The sequence below is a fragment of the Microcaecilia unicolor genome, chromosome 9 (assembly GCF_901765095.1).
Source record: "Microcaecilia unicolor chromosome 9, aMicUni1.1, whole genome shotgun sequence".
In the NCBI taxonomy this organism is placed as follows: Eukaryota; Metazoa; Chordata; class Amphibia; order Gymnophiona; family Siphonopidae; genus Microcaecilia; species Microcaecilia unicolor.
In genome coordinates this window covers 12,052,712-12,074,318 of record NC_044039.1, presented here as the reverse complement: position 1 = coordinate 12,074,318, position 21,607 = coordinate 12,052,712, and the positions used below count along the sequence as shown (strand labels likewise).

General features: G+C 43.4%; 1 protein-coding gene across 1 annotated transcript in view; it reads left to right on the top strand.

Moving 5' to 3' along the window:
• The first annotated feature begins 4,283 nt into the window (after positions 1-4,283).
• The window catches only part of E2F7 (E2F transcription factor 7), a 37,126-nt gene continuing 19,802 nt past the window's right edge, over positions 4,284-21,607 (top strand). Inside the window, exons 1-4 of the mRNA XM_030214550.1 lie at positions 4,284-4,379; positions 10,173-10,454; positions 14,511-14,673; positions 17,567-17,851. Of these exons, the coding sequence (XP_030070410.1) occupies positions 4,284-4,379; positions 10,173-10,454; positions 14,511-14,673; positions 17,567-17,851 (826 nt within the window). The remainder of the gene's footprint in view (positions 4,380-10,172; positions 10,455-14,510; positions 14,674-17,566; positions 17,852-21,607) is intronic.

The window sequence follows — 21,607 nt, the reverse complement described above, 5'->3', positions numbered from 1 at the left end:
CGACACAAAGTTATTCAAAGGATTGTGAAAAATTGCAAGATAACATTATGAGACTGGGAGACTGGGCATCCAAATGGCAGATGACATTTGATGTGAGCAAGTGCAAAGTGATGCATGTGGGAAACAGGAACCCGAACTATAGCTACGAAATACAAGTTTCCACATAAGGAGTCACCAATCAGAAAAGGGATCTAGTTGTCTTCGTTGATGATACGTTGAAACCGTCTGCTCAGTGTGCAGCGGCAGCAACTAAGAAAGCAAATAGCATGTTGGGGTATTATTAGGAAAGGAATGGAAAACAAAAATGAGGACTTTATAATGCCTTTGTATCGCTACATGGTGCGACCGCACCTCGAATATTGTGTTCAATTCTGGTCGCCACATCTCAAAAAAAATATAGTGGAATTAGAAAAGGTACAGAGAAGGGCAATTGAAATCATAAAGGGGATGGAATGACTTCCCTATGAGGAAAGGCTAAATTGGCTAGGGCTCTTCAGCTTTGAGAAAAGACTGCTGAGGGGAGATATGATAAAGGTCTATAAAATAATGAGTGGAATGGAACGGGTAGACGTGAATTGCTTGTTTACTTTTTCCAAAAATACTAGGACTAGGGAACACGAAATGAAGCTACAAAGTAGCAAATTTAAAACGAATCGGAGAAAATATTTCTTCACTCATATGATTAAATTCTGGAATTCGTTGCCAGAGAATGTGGTAAAAGCAGTTAGCTTAGTGGGGTTTAAAAAACGTTTGGATAGCTTCCTAAAAGAAAAGTCCATAAGCCATTATTAAAATGACTTGTGGAAAATCCACTGCTTATTTCTAGGATCAGCAGCATAAAATGTATTTTACTGTTTTGGGATCTTGCCAGGTACTTGTGACCTGGATTGGCCACTATTGGAAACAGGATGCTGGGCTTGATAGACCTTTGGACTGTCCCAGTATGGCAATACTTATGTATTTATGTACTTATGTAAACTGTTTTGTTATGTTTTACCAAAATGAGGTCTATAAATCAGGGGGTTTCAACCCAGTCCTGGAGACACACCCAGTCAGGTTTTCAGGATTCCCACAATCTATATGCATGAGATAAATTTGCATACATTACCCCCATTGTATGCAAATATATCTCATACATATTCATTGTGAATATCCTGAAAATCTGACTTGGTGTGTCCCCAGGACTGGGACAAGAACCCCTGAATTGCACATATTAAAAGAAGGCAAATCACAAAGGATTTTTTTATTGCCTAACATAGGGATGCAGGAGTTCAGGCCTTGAGTGGCACAAACAGGGCAGGGTCATCAGGCTACCCCCCCCCCCCCCCCCCCCCCCGCAATGAGTTAGATCTGCACACAACCGAGATAGTATCCATGCAGATCTATCGTCTTCTACCCAGCATTTCTTTCTTTCTCCCCCACTCTCTACCCTGCATCATTATCCCCCTGTGCACATGCTGTGGAAGGGCCAAAGACCAGAGACACCGGCACGTCACCCCATGTGGTCATAGAGGCTGCACACCCCAACTGCCAGACCTTTGTGCTACTATTCATTCTTTCTGAACTGCTACTAGATATTTATTCCAAATAAGGATTGAATACTATGGTTTTGTACAGCATTCTAAGTCCTTTAAGGATCTTATCATTTAAACGATCAATGATTAGTATAAAAACTATATATACATAACGATTAGGACTTTGATAAGATTAGAAGTTGTGTTGATTTTGTTTTATATTGTATATGTGGATAAAAACAGACAATAATTTTTATTTTTATATTTATTTCATTCTATGTAATAAGTTTTTTAAAGATATATTTATAATCTACTAGTAACAATATAAGATTTATTGATAAACAAGAACTCAATGATGAGTAATTTTAATTACATGACTAGTTTATTTAAAATATGTATTTTTTCCTGTTTTTTTTTCATCTGTCTTCTTTTGGTTTCCTTCCTAAAATTGCACTTAGAAAACGCAATGGATCGATGTTTGCAGCTCATTTGACTTTTATTGTATATTGATTAATTTTTTATTATATTAATGTTGTTCAAAATTGATATTTTATTTGTTTTATTTAGACTCCTGATGCAGGCCAGTTGGGCCGAAACACAGCTGTGTCGAGTCATATCACCTCAATAAATTCATTTAGTTTTTCCATTATTTTTGTGTCGTCCCCTTTTTTTCATTTTTTCTATTCGCTTATAGTTTTGTTTTTTGCAGTTCCTTTTTTTATTTTGTATTTTTTACTTTTTATTCTTTATCTTCAACTGTTCCTTTTTTGCTTTTGGATATTTTTTTTCCTTTTTTGTGTCATCTTCGCTGTTTTTGATCACTGTTGTTGTTTGCGGAGACAGGTTTCTTCTGTATTTTGGATAGTAGTGTACAGGTACATGAACTCTTAAGAGAAGCCTATGACAAATCAAGTCTACAGGAGCTGCTTTTATTACTGAACAGGTGTAGAGAGTACTGAAAACACAACAGTTCATGATTATAGGAAACAATTGTGTGGGTGTTGAGCAGACCTCCAATATTGTGCAAACTCCTTCATTGTGTCTAGAAAGGGGCCATTAGTATTGTGTTTCGCACCCACCATCATTTTTTTAAATGTTGGTGCCTGTGCTGCATGAAATGAGAGGGACCGATTCAAAGCTTCCACGGTTCCAAAACAGAACTTTGAAATTTCATGTAAGGAATGAATATTTATTTATTTATGGTTCATTTATATCCCACATTTTCCCACACATGCAGGCACAATGGGGCTTACAGAAAATTAAGAGGAATTACAAATCATGAAGATACAGATAAAGCGAAAAAAAGGTTAAACAAGGGGAGTATTGACTAGCAGTGGAAAACTAAGCAGGGTGGGGAACGTAAAGGGGGATATTAATCAGCAGGGGAACACGGGGAGCACAGGTTGCAACAAAGAAGTAAGTGTTCAGTAATTTCTTGGTGTGGTCGATTTGCATTTTGAGGTGTCTTATATTTTTTTATTTAAGTATTTATTTTACATTCACACAGATCTGAAAGAGTGCATGCACCACAGTGCTAACCCAATGCAATGAACGCAGCTGCACCAACTCGAATCAAGCATCACTTGATCCATTTGAACAACAGAGACAGCGCAAGCGATCAGCGGCCACCCGGTGGTGCAGTCAGAGCAATGGGCGGCGTGAGGCTGACAGTCCCGCTCTGGCAGGTTACCATGTGCGCTTCCATCTGTGATTCCCTGGGACAAAGGGGGAAGCGGGAAAGGAGAGGCGGGCGGCGGCGACAGCGGTGGCCCCCCGACCCCTCCCCCTTGGGCTTCGCTCCCACCAGGTAGCCCAGGTACAGAAGAAGAACGCGCCTAGTCTAGCGCCAAAAGCGCGGGGGGCGCGAGGGAAGAAGAAGGCAGGGGGGGGAGGCGGAGCCTGACACGCTCCCGTCCATTGGCCCGAGGCGCCGGGCTGGGCGGGGAGGTGGAGTCGCGCGCACGGACCCGATTGGCCGCTGGAGCGGAGGGGGCGTGGAGGGCGCCAGAATGGAAGGTTTAGCGGGTCCGTTGGAAGTGGCGCTGACGGCTCCAGTGAGTCGAGGTGAGTCCGCGGTTCCGCCGCCTCGTTATATCCGGGAGGAAACGTCGCGGTTTCATTGGTGAAGCTAGGCCTCGTCGGCTCCCACGCTCGTGGTGTACGTGAGTCTGCCGGGGGGGGGGGGAGAGCAGGTTCTGCTTTATTTATTTACCCCCCCGCCCCAAATAATGTCCTGTTTTGCCTAAGGAAAAGAGTGAAATGTCCCCCCCCCCTCCTCTTCTTCTCTTGCTAATTCTGGGGAAATTGGACTAATCATGTTGTTTTTTTTTTATTTTTGTAGATTCTTTTTTTATTTATTTATTATTTAATTTATTTGTAAATAGATCTAAAGTGGCCGCTAAAAATCGCAAACTTCTTGGCTCGGGCGCGCAAAAGTTGCTGCAGAAACCGGAATTCCTGCCGGTTCATTTGCGCCAAAACCAACTGACCCGAACCCGGAGGGACCTTCCTGAGCCTCTCCAGCCACCCCTCCCATTGCATCTCACCTCGCCCCCCCCCCCAACTGGAACCCCCCCCCCCTCCCCAAACAATCAAAAGTCTGATGAAACGTTAACATTTGACCACTTCTGTTTAAAACTGTGGATTTTTAATAAACGCTTCTGCAACGTTTAGTAAAACACGTTCCATAACTTGTTAATGGTGCTTTGCCTTTGGGGTTCGGATATGATCGTCCTCTATAACTAAACCCAATTATTTTTGCATCTGCAGATGGAGATCACGAGTTGCTTAACGCTGAAGGATCTGATGGGTACAAGAAAGGCGAAAATAGGTCTGGAAACTGATGATGGGAGACACGCACAAAAGGTGAGGGCATTTGCTACATTTTGTAAGGATTGGGAAGGGGAGGTTATAGCAATAGGAAAACGCAGAGGCATATTTTCAAAGCACTTAGCCTTCCAAAGTTCCATAGAAACCTATGGAACTTTGGAAGGCTAAGTGCTTTGAAAATATGCCTCAAAGCGTTTTAAGTGGGCAGCAAGCTAAAAGGATGACCTTATTTCCTTCAATTTCTGAACAAGTAGATGTTAAGGAAAAAAACACAATTTGAAGTGTCTCTATACAATGCTAGCAGCCTAAAAAAATCAGATTTTATTTATTTATTTTGTAGCATTTGTATCCCACATTTTCCCAACAATTTGCAAGCTCAATGTGGCTTACATTTGCCGTAATGGCGGTTGCCATTTCCGGGTAACAGAATTACAAATGGTAATGTGTTAAGTTGTATACATACATGGTAACATACAAATAATATAACATATGTGAAAACATCATGGTATAGATATACCCTGTTTCCCCGAAAATAAGACCTAGTAGAGGTTTTCCTGAATTGGTAGATATAAGGCCTCCCCCGAAAGTAAGACCTAGCAAATTTTTGTTTGAAAGGAGGGCCGCCGAGAGCCGGACAAGGCCGCCCCCGGGCCAACCCCCCACCCGAGGTCGCCGGGCCCCCCCTCCACCCACCCAGAACTAACCTTAAACGCCTCCTTTCACCTTCGCAGCAGCAGGGCAGACCTCTCCTTCCTTCCATGCCCCGCCCTCGCGGACGTTACGTCAGGCGAGGGCAGGACACAGAAGGAAGGAGTGGCCTGCCCTGCTGCTGCTTGCTGCGAAGGTGAAAGGAGGCATTTAAGGCTAGTTCCGCGAGCGACGGAGGGCGGGCGGGCCAACCCCGATGTTTCCCCGAAAAATAAGACAGCCCCTGAAAATAAGACCTAGCACATTTTTGGGGGCAAAAATTAATATAAGACAGTGTCTTATTTTCGGGGAAACACAGTATATCATGTGCATATATATGTTAAGGAAGAATAAATTATGGTAATACATGAACGTTCCTGAGTACGAAATTGGGTTGTATCATTCTTTAGGTCATGGACTATGGAGAAGACCCTATTCAACATATTGAAGTGGTTATGCTTATTCATTAGTGATAAGGAGGTTGATCAGTCAAGTGATAAGATTTCAATTATGTCTGTGTCGTGTAAAGTCTTACTTTTTGGTGTTTAAGATGGGTGTTTATGGGAGAGTTAGCGTGTATAGCGGTGAATGAAGAGAGAGATGTAATAGGCCTCTCGGAGACCTGCTAGAGGGAGGACAATCAATGGGATACTGTGTTAACAGGGTGGAAATTATATCACAATGATGATGGATCAAATTTATTTATTTGTTACGTTCGTATCCCACATTTTCCCACCTATTTGCAGGCTCAGTGCGGCTTACATTGTACCGTAGAGGCGTTCGCCATCTCCGGTAGAGGAACAAATACAAGGAGTTAGTGTGGTCGGATAAGGTTCATGTGTTAGAGACACATTGGGAATCGTAGGGAGGAAGAGTTATAGTCCACTAGTAAGAAATGCCCGTTTCTGGCAAAAATGAAACGGGCGCTAGCAGGGTAATCCCCCCCCCCCCCCCCGTCCTCCCTCCCGAGTTCCAGACACCCCCTCCGTGCCTCCGTTCCGAGTTGCACACCTCTCCTCTTCGTCCCTCAGTGACGTGGTTGCGAGGGCCGCCCCGCCCTCAACGTCATCGCGTTTTGACGCGAGGGCGGAGCTACAGTGACTGGAGCCTTCAGGCCAAACCGGATATCTCGGGCGCCTCAAGTTTCCGGCTTGAGGCTTCAAAGTGCCTTTTATATATATAGATTACAAGCTTTGGTATTGTTGTGTTGCAGGGTTTAGGCACTTACGTTGGGTCGATGGGGTGTGCCTTTTGAACAGGTTGGTTTTTAGTGATTTCCGGAAGTTTAGGTGGTCGTATATTGTTTTCATGGCTTTTGGTAGCGCGTTCCACAGTTGTGTGCTTATGTAGGAGAAACTGGATGCATACGTTGATTTGTATTTCAGTCCTTTGCAGCTTGGGTAGTGGAGATTTAGGTGTGTTCGTGATGATCCGATTGTGCTTCTTGCTGGTAGGTCTATGAGGTCTGTCATGTATTTCGGGGCTTCACCGTAGATAATTTTATGGACCAGGGTGCAGATGTTGAAAGCAATACGTTCTTTGATTGGTAGCCAGTGTTCTTTTTCTCGGAGGGGTTTGGCACTTTCGAATCGCGTTTTTTCCAAATATATGCCTGTTCCTTCGCCCCTGACATTTTCCTCGTGTTATCCCATGTTCCTTCCCCTCCTGTCTCATTCCGTATCTGTGCCTTCTATGTATTGTATCCTCTTGAATTAATGTAAGCCACATTGCGCCTGCTCTTGTGGGAAAATGTGGGGTAAAAATGCACCTAAATAAATAAATAAGCCTGGCTTCTATTTTGAGCGGTCTGAAGTTTCTTTATGAGTTGTTCTTTGCATCCCGCGTAGATTCCATTGCAGTAGTCTGCATTGCTTAGTACCATTGATTGTATCGAGCTACGGAATGTTTCCCTCGGGAAGAACGGTTTCTCTCGTTTGAGTTTCCACATTGAGTGGGGGGGGGGGAGGTTGCACTATGTGTTAGAATTGAGTTGAACAAAATAAACGTTCTACGTGAAGCAGAGAACAGCTTGAAATCCTTACGTAGAAATTCCATGCGTGAAGGGAAGTAGTATATTGGTAGAACTGTACTACTGTCCGCCAGGACAGAATGAACAGACAGTTGAAGTAATGTTTATAGAAATTAGGAAAGCTGGCAATAGTATAATGGTGATTTCAATTATCCCAATATTGATTGGATAAATGTTACATCAGGGAGGACTAGGGAGGTAAATTATTAAAAGTTGTTAAAACATATGCAGACTGTGAAAAACTGCAGGAAGACCTTTGGAAAACTGGGCATCCAAATGGCAGATGAAACTTAATGTGGACAAATTCAAAATGATGCACATTGGCAGGGCCAGCGAGAGACACGGCTGGGCCTGGGGCAGACCCGGACTGCCGTGCACCACCCCCACCCCTACTCGTGCTGCCGCTCCTGCCCGCCCCCTTACCTTTCTGACTCTGAGGGGGGGTCTAGCACTGTCAAACCTCTTCCTGCCTGCGCCTATGGTCTGTCCTGCTCCTGTCCATGCAGGGAGTCGGGGCCCAGATGATTGCATTAACTCGATGTTGTGTTAATGCAGTCATCTGGGTCCTGGGCACCACATAGAAGCTGGAGAGGACAGACCCCCGGTGGCCCTGCACATAGGGAAGAATAATTCAAATCATAATTACCTGATGATAGGGTCTACATTGGGAATTAGCACCCAAGAAAAATATCTAGGTGTCGTAGACAATACTGAAATACTTTGATCAGTGTGCGGCGGCAGGCAAAAAAGCAAACAGGATGCTAGGAATTAGGAAAGGGGTGGTGCCTCTATCACTCTTTGGATCTACTTCATCTTGAGTATTGCGTTCAATTCTGGATGCCGTATTTCACAAAAAGATATAGTGGAACTAGAAAAGGTTCAAAGAAGAGCAATCGGAATGATGAAAGAGTTTGGAACTCCGCTCGTATTAGAGGCGGTTAGAGCTCTTCAGCTTGGAAAAACAGATGGCTTAGGCAGGGGATATATGATTGAGGTTTACAGAAATGCTGAGTGGTGTAGAACAGGTAAAAGTGAATATTTACTAATCGTTCAAAAATTACAGTGACATGGGGATATTCAATGAAGTTACATGAAAATATGTGTATCTGGGTTTAAAAAAGGTTTGAACAAGTTCCTACAGGAAAAGTAAATAGTCTGTTGAGTCAGACATGGGGAAACCACTGCTTGCCCTGGGATTGGTAACATGGAGTTTTGCTACTGTTTAGGTTTCTGCCAGGTACTTGTGGCCTGGATTGGGCACTTTCGGAAAGAGGATAATGGGCTAGATGGACTATTGGTCTGACCCGGTATAGCTGTTCTTATGTGAGCTAACTTGATGGTACTGCCAGAGGCGTAGCTGGGGGGGGGGGGGGGCGCCAGGGGAGCGGCTGTTCCCCCAAACGGACTTCCAGTGCCTATTTTTTACGCAATCCGTGTCATTTAAAACGTGCACCGTTGGCGGTCCGCTCCCCCTGCGCCTTCAACCTGGCTACGCTTCTGGGTACTGTCCCGCTTTATTTATGCTTATTGTCATACCCTATTCTATTGTTATCAAAGTAAAAACCTGGGCCAAAGTACTGTTTTAAGATACTCTAATGCAGCTTACCAGTTAGTTTAGCTGTACTCTGGCTTTCGCACTGTAGCATAGGAGTAAATTCAGAGATGAAGTGAATTCATGTTTACTCTCTAATAACTTTGGAATCGTTTTATTAAGCAACTAGGAAAAAATGCCCGTTTCTGAGCGGAATGAAACGGGCGCTAGCAATGGCCCCCTCCCTCCGTCCCTCGAAGCTACTTGCCTTGTTCGCCCTCCCTCCGTCCCTCGAAGCTACTTGCCTTGTTCGCTGTGGGCCGTTTCGGCCCTCGAGTGTCAATAGCTCCGCCCTCGACGTCATGCCGTTTTGACGCGTCATGACGTTTTGACGCGAGGGCGGTGCAGACACTCCAGGGCACACCGGATATCTCGGGCGCCTCAACTTCCGTGGAGGCTTCAGAACGTTGGGGTTGCCTTTTATATATATAGATGGTAAATGCTAACGCGCTTACTGCAGCTTAAAATGGATGCACTCAGATGTCCTGTGGTAAGTTTTATTCAGTGCTCATTACCCATGGGCTGAAACTTTTTTTTTTTTTTTTTCTTGGAGGGGGGCAAGAGTGGCGCTGATTAGTGCGTGTGCCCTTACCGCTTACAAAATAGGTGTGGGTAAGTGCTCGCCCTCTGATTTTTTTTTAAAAATATATATAGCTGTGTGCTAATGGCAATATTAGCGCATGTCCGTTAATAGAACAAATAGAAAAATCAGCCATTTTCTGGCTGTGATAAAAATGGTCTAAGCACATAGGAAAAACCCGCGTAAGGTTGCAAGAAGGCCAGCTTTTACAGCAGCTTGGTAAAAGGACCTCTTTTGAGCAGGTCTTGTTCATCTGTGGCCTTGTGTCCGTGGCAACAGTTCTTGCACAGTCAACAGCTTGTAGAACTGACGTTCCTGGATACAACTAGAGAGAGTACACTTTCTTGTTGATCATCAAGAATAGTTTCGTAAGACGTGACATATGTTTTTGTAACCCTTTCAAAACGCGGGTAATGGTAATTTGCGATCCATGGAGGGTCAAATTGACCACTTTTATCAAACCTTTTTAAGTCCACAAATTGGGAGTTTTCCAGAACGTCCACATGGCAATAAACTTAAGTACAGATTAGCTTGAACGTGTGCTTGCAAACCTGTTGGTAAGTTAGAAATATATACTATGTCTTTTAAAATATCCAGTTTTAGCATATGAAAATAGAATGGGGTGAATGGGAGAGAATTTACAACGATGTTCTAAACCATGGCTATTGGGCCCCGAGTCCATATAATCCTCTTAGTGCAGGCAGGGTGTCCTGTTTACTTTTGTAGCTATATTCTGTTTGGGTTTCTCTGTGACTGTGTATTGGGTCCTTTGGCGTTTATAGTGGTTGTCAGCCTATGAAACAGATGTTGCTGATGTTGGTAAATGCAGAGAAGGAAAAAAAGTGATTCCTAACGTAAGAGCTCGAGTAGAAGGTATGTCTAGAAGAGGTTAATATGAAGTTTACTGATAGGACAAATCTTAAATGTCTTTGTTTTAAATAGGAAAATATATTTGTGGATCGATCGAGAACAACCCCAAAGACACCACTGAAAAATGAGCCAATGGATTTATCAAAACAGAGAGTCTGTACACCGGAAAAGAATCCTATCACGCCAGTTAAACTAGCTGACAGGCCACAGGCTGACCCGTGGACTCCCACTGCTAACCTGAAGATGCTCATTAGTGCTGCTAGTCCTGACATCCGTGACCGGGAGAAGAAGAAGGAGCTCTTCAGACCCATTGAAAACAACAAGCTGAAAGACAGCATATGTGATGCACTACAGGTACTATTTAAGCAGTTCAGTGGCGATGTTTGTTCACTGCAGTTTACAAACTCTGATGCAGGGAATGCCTTGGTGGTGTATTTTAATGCCATTTTTCATGAACTGTTCTAAACCAGGGCATCTTTTATTGTTCCCATATCACCTGTGATGACTGCTGTAACTCCCTGTATTGATGTGTTACTTCTGTGACCATAGGGGGCACCCTCGAAATAATAGACCATACAAAAAAAAAAAACCAACAGACTAAAACCAAAACAGACCATGACAAAAAAAAACCACCACAACAAAACAACCCAAGACAAAATAGACTCTTAATCAAGCTGGATTATGTTTTCAAGCAGGTTTATGATTCTCACTAGATACCAAGTGTGGATAGTGAAGTCAAGCCATAGGCAGGTGCCAGGACTTTCAAGTGACAAGCCGTGGACTTTCTCAGTAAATCTATTTCATCAGGCCCTTTTTGTCAGGGACTTTTATGTCGGGAACTTTTTTTGTTTGGAACTTTATCGTCTGGTTTCTTTTGACCAGGTGCCACCATAGGGTAACCTCTGTGGCATTAGGCTTGGATGCTGGTATAGGGAATATCACATACCCTGTACTGTTGGAGGAAGCACTCTTCCAGGATCCTGATTCTGCGGGTCTTGCTGACACTAGTGCCTGAGCAGAAAAAGTCCAGGTGAACATAGGGTTACCGAATGACATTAGAGTCACCGAACAGGGTTAATCCAGCCCTAGCTATATCCCGTAGCATGCAGGAACTTGCAGTTTTGATTTCTCCAGTCGCATTCCTTAAGAAAATCAAGAGTAAAAGTCCATTCATGCAGTAGGGCCACCCCCCCCCCCCCCCCCCCCCCCAGCTTTCAGGGTCATACACTTGAAGTGGAAACCTCAAAAGGATAGGTGCAGGAGACTACCAAGGAAGTATTGTAAAACGGCTGTATTGTAGCCAAATCTAACAGGATACTTTACACATGGACCACAGCTAATAAAAATAAACTGAAAGCCACAGTGCTTTTACAGTGGCTGACTTTGTGATAACATAAATAGAAAGTAGCTCCTCCCCTCTCCAGGACTACCTTATAATCCCTGGTGGTGTAGTCAGGGCAGCAGTGTTGCCCCAGTCATAGCAGCCATTTTGAGAGCAGAGCCGAAAAGGCCAGGGATCACAGGATTGCTTGTGCTTCAACTATACCCCTAGACCACTTGGGGGGTAGTAAGATAGGCCTAGGGAGATATCTAGGAGGAAGGGCAACTCCTGTTTTTTTTTTTTTTTTTGGGGGGGGGGAGGCAGGACAAAGACAGATGGGACAAAGCACACATTTTTCAGCTTCCACCCAAAAAACACAAGGTCGTTTTCAGACAAACCCAGACACAAAAAAACTGAAATTTGGTCAGCCTCTGATACACGCATACATTTGATTTAGTTATAGCTACTTGATAAATACTGCTGTGGTCAAGAAACTTGACATCAGAACTGAGGTGGCTTTTCAACAGTAGTCTTGGTAGATGACAATTATGTTTTAAAAATGTACAGATCATTCCATAGGAAGACTATAGTTGTCTTATTAGACAAATCTTCACCGAGCTTAGTAAACTATAAACATGGCCCAAAATATGATTCCTGTTATGAGAGCCTCATAAGAGCACATAGAGACAAAACAATCCCCAGTAAGCTTAGGCACAAAATTGGTCATCAAATATTCTGCTATACTTCAATCAAATAGGATTTAACAGTCCATCAGCCATGACTGCAGTGCACCATATATTGATCCATCCAAGAGACTTTTCTAAATATTGAAGTTAATACTGTCTAGACTTGAGTAAATCTAGCCCTTGACCTGTCAGGTGAGTACAAACTTTCATGGAGTGCATTCATCTTAGGTAAGCAACTGCTGTGTGTTCTCAATATTTGGAAGGTCAACATGGATGTTGAAATCCTCCAGAGTGCGCGGGCTAGAGGAGCCACAATAGCCAAGATGTAACAAACGTTTATAAAATTTGATAGCTCTGTGGTCCTTTAGGTTTTTGTTGCCCCAAGGACCCCCTGTCTGTAAGTTCCAGCACATCTCAAGAAAGTTGGAGAAAGGACAAGAGGACCTACCCAACACTTGTGATTTTGTTAAGCATACTCTTCCCTTCCCCTAGCCCCTATTGACCACACAACCTGGTAAATTTACTCCCCCCTTTTAAAAGAAATAGGAGGAATATTTTTTCACTCAGCGAATAGTTAAGCTCTGGAACTCTTTGCCGGAGAAGGTAGTAACAGCGGTTAGCATATCTGTGTTTAAAAAGATTTGGACAAATTCCTGGAGGAAAAGTCCATAGTCTGCTATTGAGACAGACATGGGAAACAACTGCTTGCCCTGGGATTTGTAGTATGGAGTGTTGCCACGATTTGGGTTTCTGCTAGGTACTTGTGACCTGGCTTGGCCACTGTTTGGAAAACAGGATATTGGACTAGATGGACCATTGGTCTGACCCAGTATGGCTAATCTTATGATTTCATGCCATTTCTCTTATCTCACGCTAACAGTCGCTGCTTTCAGAGCCTGAGGAAACTCTGCAGTCATTACTAAAGGGGAAAATGGTTTACTCTTTCTTACACTCCATAAGCCCTACTACACTACCAGCATTGTATTAGAAGTATTCGTGGTGGCAGTTCACAATGCACACATCTTGTGGGTTTTTTCGTTTGTTTTTTTTTTTTTTTTTTTAATCAAAGTGGTAGTATGAGCCATTCATAGTATGACATTAACTTAGAAATGTTTATTGCTTGTTCCATACTACAATCACTTTCCACCTTATAATTGAAAGAGAAAAACGCCTAGATTTCGACCCAAATCGGGAGATAGACATTTATCTCACAAAAACGAATAAATCGGTATAATGGAAAGCCGATTTTGGACGTTTTCAACTGCACTCCATTGCGGAAGCGTACAAAGTTGGCGGGGGCGTGGCGAAGGCGGAACTGGGGCGTGGTTATCGGCCGAGGAGAGATGGGCGCCTTTCGCCGATAATGGGAAAAAAAGTATGCGTTTGTAGCTAGAATTTAGGGCACTTTTCCCGGACCCTGTTTTTTCATGAATAAGGCCCCAAAAAGTGCCCTAAATGACCAGATTACCACCAGAGGGAATCGGGGATGACCTCCCCTGACTCCCCCAGTGGTCACTAACCCTCTCCCACCACAAAAAAATGATGTTTCACAACTTTTTATTTTCACCCTCAAATGTCATACCCACCTCCCTGGCAGCAGTATGCAGGTCCCTGGAGCTGTTGTTAGGGGGTGCAGTGGACTTCAGGCAGGTGGACCCAGGCCCATCCCCCCACCTGTTACAATTGTGCTGCTTAATGCTTAGTCGTCCAACCTCCCCAAACCCACTGTACCCACATGTAGGTGCCCCCTTCACCCCTTAGGGCTATAGTAATGGTGTAGACTTGTGGGCAGTGGGTTTTGAGGGGGATTTGGGGGGCTCAACACACAAGGGAAGGTTGCTATGCACCTGGGAGCTCTTACCTTTTTTTTTTTTTTTTTTTTTTTTTTTTTGTAAAAGTGCCCCCTAGGGTGCCCGGTTGGTGTCCTGGCTTGTGAGGGGGACCAGTGCACTACGAATCCTGGCCCCTCCCACGAACAAATGCCTTGGATTTATTTGTTTTTGAGCCGGGCGCTTTCATTTTCCATTATCACTGAAAAACAAAAACGCCCAGCTCACAAATTGTCGAATAAAACATGGACGTCTATTTTTTTTCGAAAATACGGTTCGGTCCGCCCGTTCTCGGAGATAAACGCCCATGGAGATAGACGTTTTCGTTCAATTATGCCCCTCCACGTGTTTTCTGCAATGCCTTTAAAGAATCAAAGAGAAACCTTGCAGAGGAAGACCCGCAGGTTTATTAAACATGGTCACATCTAGCTAAAGATACGTGTGCTTTTATCTCTTCCCCCTTCCCCCTTGCTGGGGCTGGGCTTCATTCGCATGCGTCCGGAATGGTTGGTTCAGAAGCTTCTGTTGGGAGAATGCAAAATAAGTCTCTCTCCTTTTAATTTCTCTACAACAGTTTGATGTTGATGACGGAGCAGTGGATGAATTTGAAAAGCGACCAAGCAGGAAACAGAAAAGTTTGGGGCTGCTGTGTCAGAAGTTTCTAGCTCGCTATCAAAGTTATCCCATATCAACAGAAAAAACCACCATTTCTTTGGATGAAGTGGTCACAAGTCTTGGTATGTATATTTGTAATCGACAAAAAAAAGAGGAATAGAAAAACTCGCTTTAAATAAAACAAAAAATGGAGGAAAAAGACCTTAGTTGACTGTGGTAGATCAATCGAATAAACCCTATGTTGTAAGATAATATTTGAGCCACAGTTCAGTTTCTATCATTGGTCTAAAAGAAACTTCCAGCAAAACACAATTATTGTTTTTTTTTGGTAGGTTGTGTTTTTTGTTAAATTTTATATTAATTTTGTGAAATTTTAATGGTGAAACTTTGTTCAAACATGCTTTCACTTAGACCATGACAAATATATAAGGAATGTTGCTAAACAGCTGAACTTAGCTTAAGGCAGTCAGATGACCCCAACAGGGACCCATATCACCACTCCACTTCCTCAGGGGATTTGATTTACTACCAGCTTAGCAACTCCATACTTCAAGGATTCATTGCTCTGTTGTTGTTGTGTTGTTTTTGTTTTTTTTTAATTTATAGTGAGTTGTTATTCCACTATTACTACTACTTAACATTTCTAGAGCGCTACTAGGGTTACGCAGCGCTGTACAATTTAACAAAGAGAGACAGTCCCTGCTCAAAGAGCTTACAATCTAATAGACAAGTGAACGGTCAGTCCGATGGGGCAGTCTGGTTTCACTGAACGGTAAGGGTTAGGTGCCGAACGCAGCATTGAAGAGGTGGGCTTTAAGCAAAGACTTGAAGACGGGCAGGGAGGGGGCTTGGCGTAAGGGCTCAGGAAGGTTGTTCCAAGCATAGGGTGAGGCGAGGCAGAATGAGCGGAGCCTGGAGTTGGCGGTGGTGGAGAAAGGGTACTGAGAGGAGGGATTTATCCTGTTGATTGATTTACACTATTGGTTGATTGTGTGTATATTTTTGAGCGGTGGCAGTCAGATGATCCCAGCAGGGACCCATATCACCACTTGGCTTCCTTAAGGGATTGGATTTACTGCCAGCATAGCAACTCCATACTGTCAAGGATTCATTGCTCGGGGGGGGGAGGAGGTTATTTAAAGTGAGTTTTTCCACATTTGTATTTTTCAGTGTTTTTTGTTTTTTTTTCTCCCCGCATATGTATACTTGTCAACTGCCTGTAGAGGGCTCCTTTTTGGCACGGGACAGTATTCTTTTATTTTATTTTCAGCACTTGATATACCACAAGTGATCTCCGAGGCAACTTTGTGGTTTACGATTCCTCTAATAGATCTCCCACCTAGAAATGCCATCACTACGGCACGCACCTTTTTACAACTCCATTATCTGTCTTGCCGGGGTGTTAAATACAAGCTTCTTTTTGCTTCCACTTTCCACTACTCCAGCCCGAAGACCTGGAACGCTCTTCCCCTGTACCTAAAGTCGCAAGCTGACCACCCTCTTTTCAAGAAGCTGCTGAAAACGTACCTTTTTGAACCAGTGTATTCCATTAGTGACTCTGCTGTTTAGTCATCCTAATTGCGGTTAACGTTTTATCCTTATTCTACTGCTAAATTCATGTGCTGTATCTCTTAACTTTTGTAATTCATGGAAGCCACATTGTGTCTGCATTTGTGGGAAAATGTGGGGTAGAAATGAACCATAAATTAAATAAATACAAGTCCTTTGTACTGTCCCTAATGGACTCATGGTCTAGGTTATATATCGTACCTGCACTACCACAGTAGTGACTGCATGATTTGGAATTCGTAGCTATCCTAGGGATGAGATGACCATTAAGAGTTACTCTACAGCAAACTGGCATAATGGTTTGCCATTTAAAAGTTCAGGAGTGGAAAGAAATACTTTGATACATCAGTGTTATTCAAGTGCTCTATGCTGTCTACTAGTCATTTTTAACTCTCCACAAAATCCTCCATTTGGAGGTCGTAGGATTTAAGCCAGGGAACAGGTTGCCATAGAAACAGCTGCTCAGCTTTGTGGAGGGGGATCAGGTATGGGGAAGAAGAAATGCTGCATTAAACATGGTACAGGAAATGCACAATTTCTCAACTGTGAGGGTGTTTGCCAGAGAAGGATAGCAAATAACGTTTTCCCTGTCTGCTGTAGACTTCATCGGCTTTTGCTTGCTTGTTGCATATCTGAGAAAATTGACCATCTGAAGCAGATATTTAATTGTGTACTGGAATTATGGAAATGCTAATATTTTGTTAGAATTGCTCCTTTACTCCTGGGGGAATTCTGCTTTCCCTGTGCACAATTCTGTTCAGTCTGCTTTCTGGCTGCCTGCCTTCTTCCCTCCAGGCACACTCACCGTTCCAGTGTGGCAAGAAAGGGGAAACGGGACTTGATATACCGCCTTTCTGAGGTTTTTGCAACTATATTCAAGAAGAGCTGCGTAGCTTCAAGTTGGACTGCTTCCTTCTCTGCCACCTTGGTCCCTGGGCTGTTCCTTTAATCCATGCGGCCGTACGGAGGCTGGAAGGCTCAAAGGAACAGTTGGGCCCAGGATGCCAGAACAGCAAGAAGCAGCCTAACGTGCTGGAGCACTGAGTGTGCAGAGAGGGAAGGAGTGGGGAAGCCTGGAAAGAATATAGATGGAGTTTGGAGGAGGGCGGGGGAACTGACAAATGTGGATGGTGTTTATGCAGGGAGAAACTGGAAGAAAGATGGATGAGGGGTGGGTGTGTGCGGCATGGGAATGGGGTGGAGGTCTGCAGGAAGGTGCAATCAAACTGCTATGGCAGTGGAGGAGGTGGTATTTCATGCCTGGAGGGAGATGCCAGCCTTCATAATGGTGAATTTTGCTCAAGAAAATTACCAGAAGTGTGCAGAATTTCTCCAGGAGTAGCTCTTGATAGAAATCCTTTTCTGCCTTACTGTCTGAAATCTGGTCTTCTGTGTTTTCTGTGAGACCATAACAAAACTTTTGTTGTTGTTGTTTGTTTGAACCAGGGGTTGAACGCAGGCGAATATATGACATTGTGAATGTGTTGGAGTCTCTGCATCTGGTTAGCCGTGTGGCCAAGAATCAGTATTGCTGGCATGGGAAACACAACCTGAACCAAACGCTGAAAAACCTGCAGCAGTTAGGGGAGGGACAGAAATATGATGAACAGATTGTCTACTTCCAGCACAGAGAGCAGGACCTGGAATACAGGTCTGGAGACCGAAAAAGGGATGGCTTCCTGGATGCCCAAGGCAGACTTCTAGAATTTTCAGAAACAGATTGCTCATCTGGTAAGAGCCTATTTATGCTTGCTTTGAATAGTCCTCAAGAAAAATATATACAGTGGGGGAAATAAGTATTTGATCCCTTGCTGATTTTGTAAGTTTGCCCACTGACAAAGACATGAGCAGCCCATAATTGAAGGGTAGGTTATTGGTAACAGTGAGAGATAGCACATCACAAATTAAATCCGGAAAATCACATTGTGGAAAGTATATGAATTTATTTGCATTCTGCAGAGGGAAATAAGTATTTAATCCCTCTGGCAAACAAGACCTAATACTTGGTGGCAAAACCCTTGTTGGCAAGCACAGCGGTCAGACGTCTTCTGTAGTTGATGATGAGGTTTGCACACATGTCAGGAGGAATTTTGGTCCACTCCTCTTTGCAGATCATCTCTAAATCATTAAGTGTTCTGGGCTGTCGCTTGGCAACTCGCAGCTTCAGCTCCCTCCATAAGTTTTCAATGGGATTAAGGTCTGGTGACTGGCTAGGCCACTCCATGACCCTAATGTGCTTCTTCCTGAGCCACTCCTTTGTTGCCTTGGCTGTATGTTTTGGGTCATTGTCGTGCTGGAAGACCCAGCCACGACCCATTTTTAAGGCCCTGGCGGAGGGAAGGAGGTTGTCACTCAGAATTGTACGGTACATGGCCCCATCCATTCTCCCATTGATGCGGTGAAGTAGTCCTGTGCCCTTAGCAGAGAAACACCCCCAAAACATAACATTTCCACCTCCATGCTTGACAGTGGGGACGGTGTTCTTTGGGTCATAGGCAGCATTTCTCTTCCTCCAAACACGGCGAGTTGAGTTCATGCCAAAGAGCTCAATTTTTGTCTCATCTGACCACAGCACCTTCTCCCAATCACTCTCGGCATCATCCAGGTGTTCACTGGCAAACTTCAGACGGGCCGTCACATGTGCCTTCCGGAGCAGGGGGACCTTGCGGGCACTGCAGGATTGCAATCCGTTATGTCGTAATGTGTTACCAATGGTTTTCGTGGTGACAGTGGTCCCAGCTGCCTTGAGATCATTGACAAGTTCCCCCCTTGTAGTTGTAGGCTGATTTCTAACCTTCCTCATGATCAAGGATACCCCACGAGGTGAGATTTTGCGTGGAGCCCCAGATCTTTGTCGATTGACAGTCATTTTGTACTTCTTCCATTTTCTTACTATGGCACCAACAGTTGTCTCCTTCTCGCCCAGCGTCTTACTGATGGTTTTGTAGCCCATTCCAGCCTTGTGCAGGTGTATGATCTTGTCCCTGACATCCTTAGACAGCTCCTTGCTCTTGGCCATTTTGTAGAGGTTAGAGTCTGACTGATTCACTGAGTCTGTGGACAGGTGTCTTTCATACAGGTGACCATTGCCGACAGCTGTCTGTCATGCAGGTAACGAGTTGATTTGGAGCATCTACCTGGTCTGTAGGGGCCAGATCTCTTACTGGTTGGTGGGGGATCAAATACTTATTTCCCTCTGCAGAATGCAAATAAATTCATATACTTTCCACAATGTGATTTTCCGGATTTAATTTGTGATGTGCTATCTCTCACTGTTACCAATAACCTACCCTTCAATTATGGGCTGCTCATGTCTTTGTCAGTGGGCAAACTTACAAAATCAGCAAGGGATCAAATACTTATTTCCCCCACTGTATATTATAGTGGACCACCAGGTGGTGAAGCATAAAGCACAAGCTTTAGCGACTGCCCCTATATTGCTCACCTGGCTTCTCTTTTTGTGTGTGCGTTTTTCAAAGTCATTAAATGTCCTGATTCATTTTTTTCTCAATTGAGTACATCACCAAAGTTCTCTTATATCAAAATTGAAGAGTACTTATCTTATGAACATTCTTCAGTAATCCTATCCAAACTCCAAACGTGGCTCCAAGACACATGTATTTCACTTCTATTTCAGCATGGATACATAGGTGCAATTGTACATCCGACATAGCACTATGTTTCATGTACATGCATCAGAGAAAAATCCTCATACCAATTAAAATCAACAGTAACCATAGTCCATTACTTACTATATATTTATGCATCTTAACTGCCAGCTGGCCATCTACAAAATGGTGCCAGCGTCTGACTGCAGATCTATACAGATGAACAGAGAGAACCATTTCATTTCTTCATCAAGACCACTGTTTTCATAAATCCAGAGATGTTCCTTATAGTTCAGTGAGCGTTCAGTCAGGAGTGGAGGATAGTGGTTAGTGCAGCAGGCTTTGATCCTGGGGAACAGAGTTCGATTCCCACTGCAGCTCCTTGTGATTCTGGGCAAGTCACTTAACCCTCCATTGCCCCAAGTACAAAATGAGTCCCTGTATATAATATGTAAACCACTTTGATTTGTAACCACATAAAGGCGTTATATCAAGTCTCATCCCCCTTTCCCTTCAGTCTACGTCAACATTGGCATATATTGAATCTTCTAACGCCTATTGTATTGTTACCTAGCTATTGAAAATATATGATCAGACTGACTGTGAAGCAACATCTGAAATGTGGTAATTGCTAATGATGTTTTTCAACTATAGAAGGACAGGACTGGGTACCACCGGGGTTTGAATGTTGTCTCTGCTGAAATGAACACAAATATAATTCAGACTTTATGGTGTATGTTATACTGTGTCCCTGCAATAAAATGTATAACTTTGCCTGAATGAGCATAAATCCCGTATCAAGACTCCGCTGGTAATTCATTGGTTGGAGAAGAAACGTTCTATTAATGACATCAAGTGACGTATAATTGATTTGGTTGAGCGTGGGAGGGTGGTGATCTTGAACGCTTGTTGAACTATGGGGAGCAGCTTTGGATTTATGAATTGACAACAGTGGCTCCTAGTGGCCTTAATGAAGAAATGGAATGGTTCTCTCTAATACTACTACTACTACTTATCATTTCTATAGCGCTACTAGACGTACGCAGCGCTGTACACTTGAACATGAAGAGACAGTAATATGATCCTGATTGGCTGTTCATGTGTATATATCTGAAGTCAGACTGGTGCCATTTTGTAGATAGCCAGGTGGCAGTTAAGATCAAGGAGGTTTGATAACAGATGGCATGATGTCACAAGGCTGAAGCCTGTCTCCACCTAAGGAGGTTTTAATTCTCCACAATGTGGCACCCAAAACAATAAAATTGGTATGGCAACAAGCTCTGACTACTGGCTTCAGCCCATATGATAGGCCAGATAGTCTCATGGCGTCTTCTGTTTCAAACCTCCTTGGTTAAGATGCTTGTGCTAGAAGATACTTTTGGATATGATTACTGAGCATCTTCATAAGAAAAGTACTCTTCAATTTTGATATAATTTAGCGAGAAAACTTTGATGTACTCAATTGAGAACGATTGAATTGGGACATTTAATAACTTTGAAAAACACACAAAGAAAGGACAAATGAGGATTTATAGATGTCACTAAAGCTTGTGCTCTATGGTTCACCATCTGATGGTCCACTAAAATATATATTTTTTCTTGAACTATTTTACATTGGAGTGTGTTAGTTCTCTTAACTACCACATTATTGCTTCAGTACTTTGAGTAAAAACATGTGTACTCGTCAAATTAATAGGCACTTTTGATTTCTGTAAGCAACTGCTATACAGGCAGAAATCAAATCAGTCAAATATAAGGAACATTTTAAATGGTCCAGGTCCTGGGATTTCCACTTACTACCCTGTTTCCCCGAAAGTAAGACATCCCCCGAAAATAAGACCTAGTAGAGGTTTTCCTGAATTGGTAGATATAAGGCCTC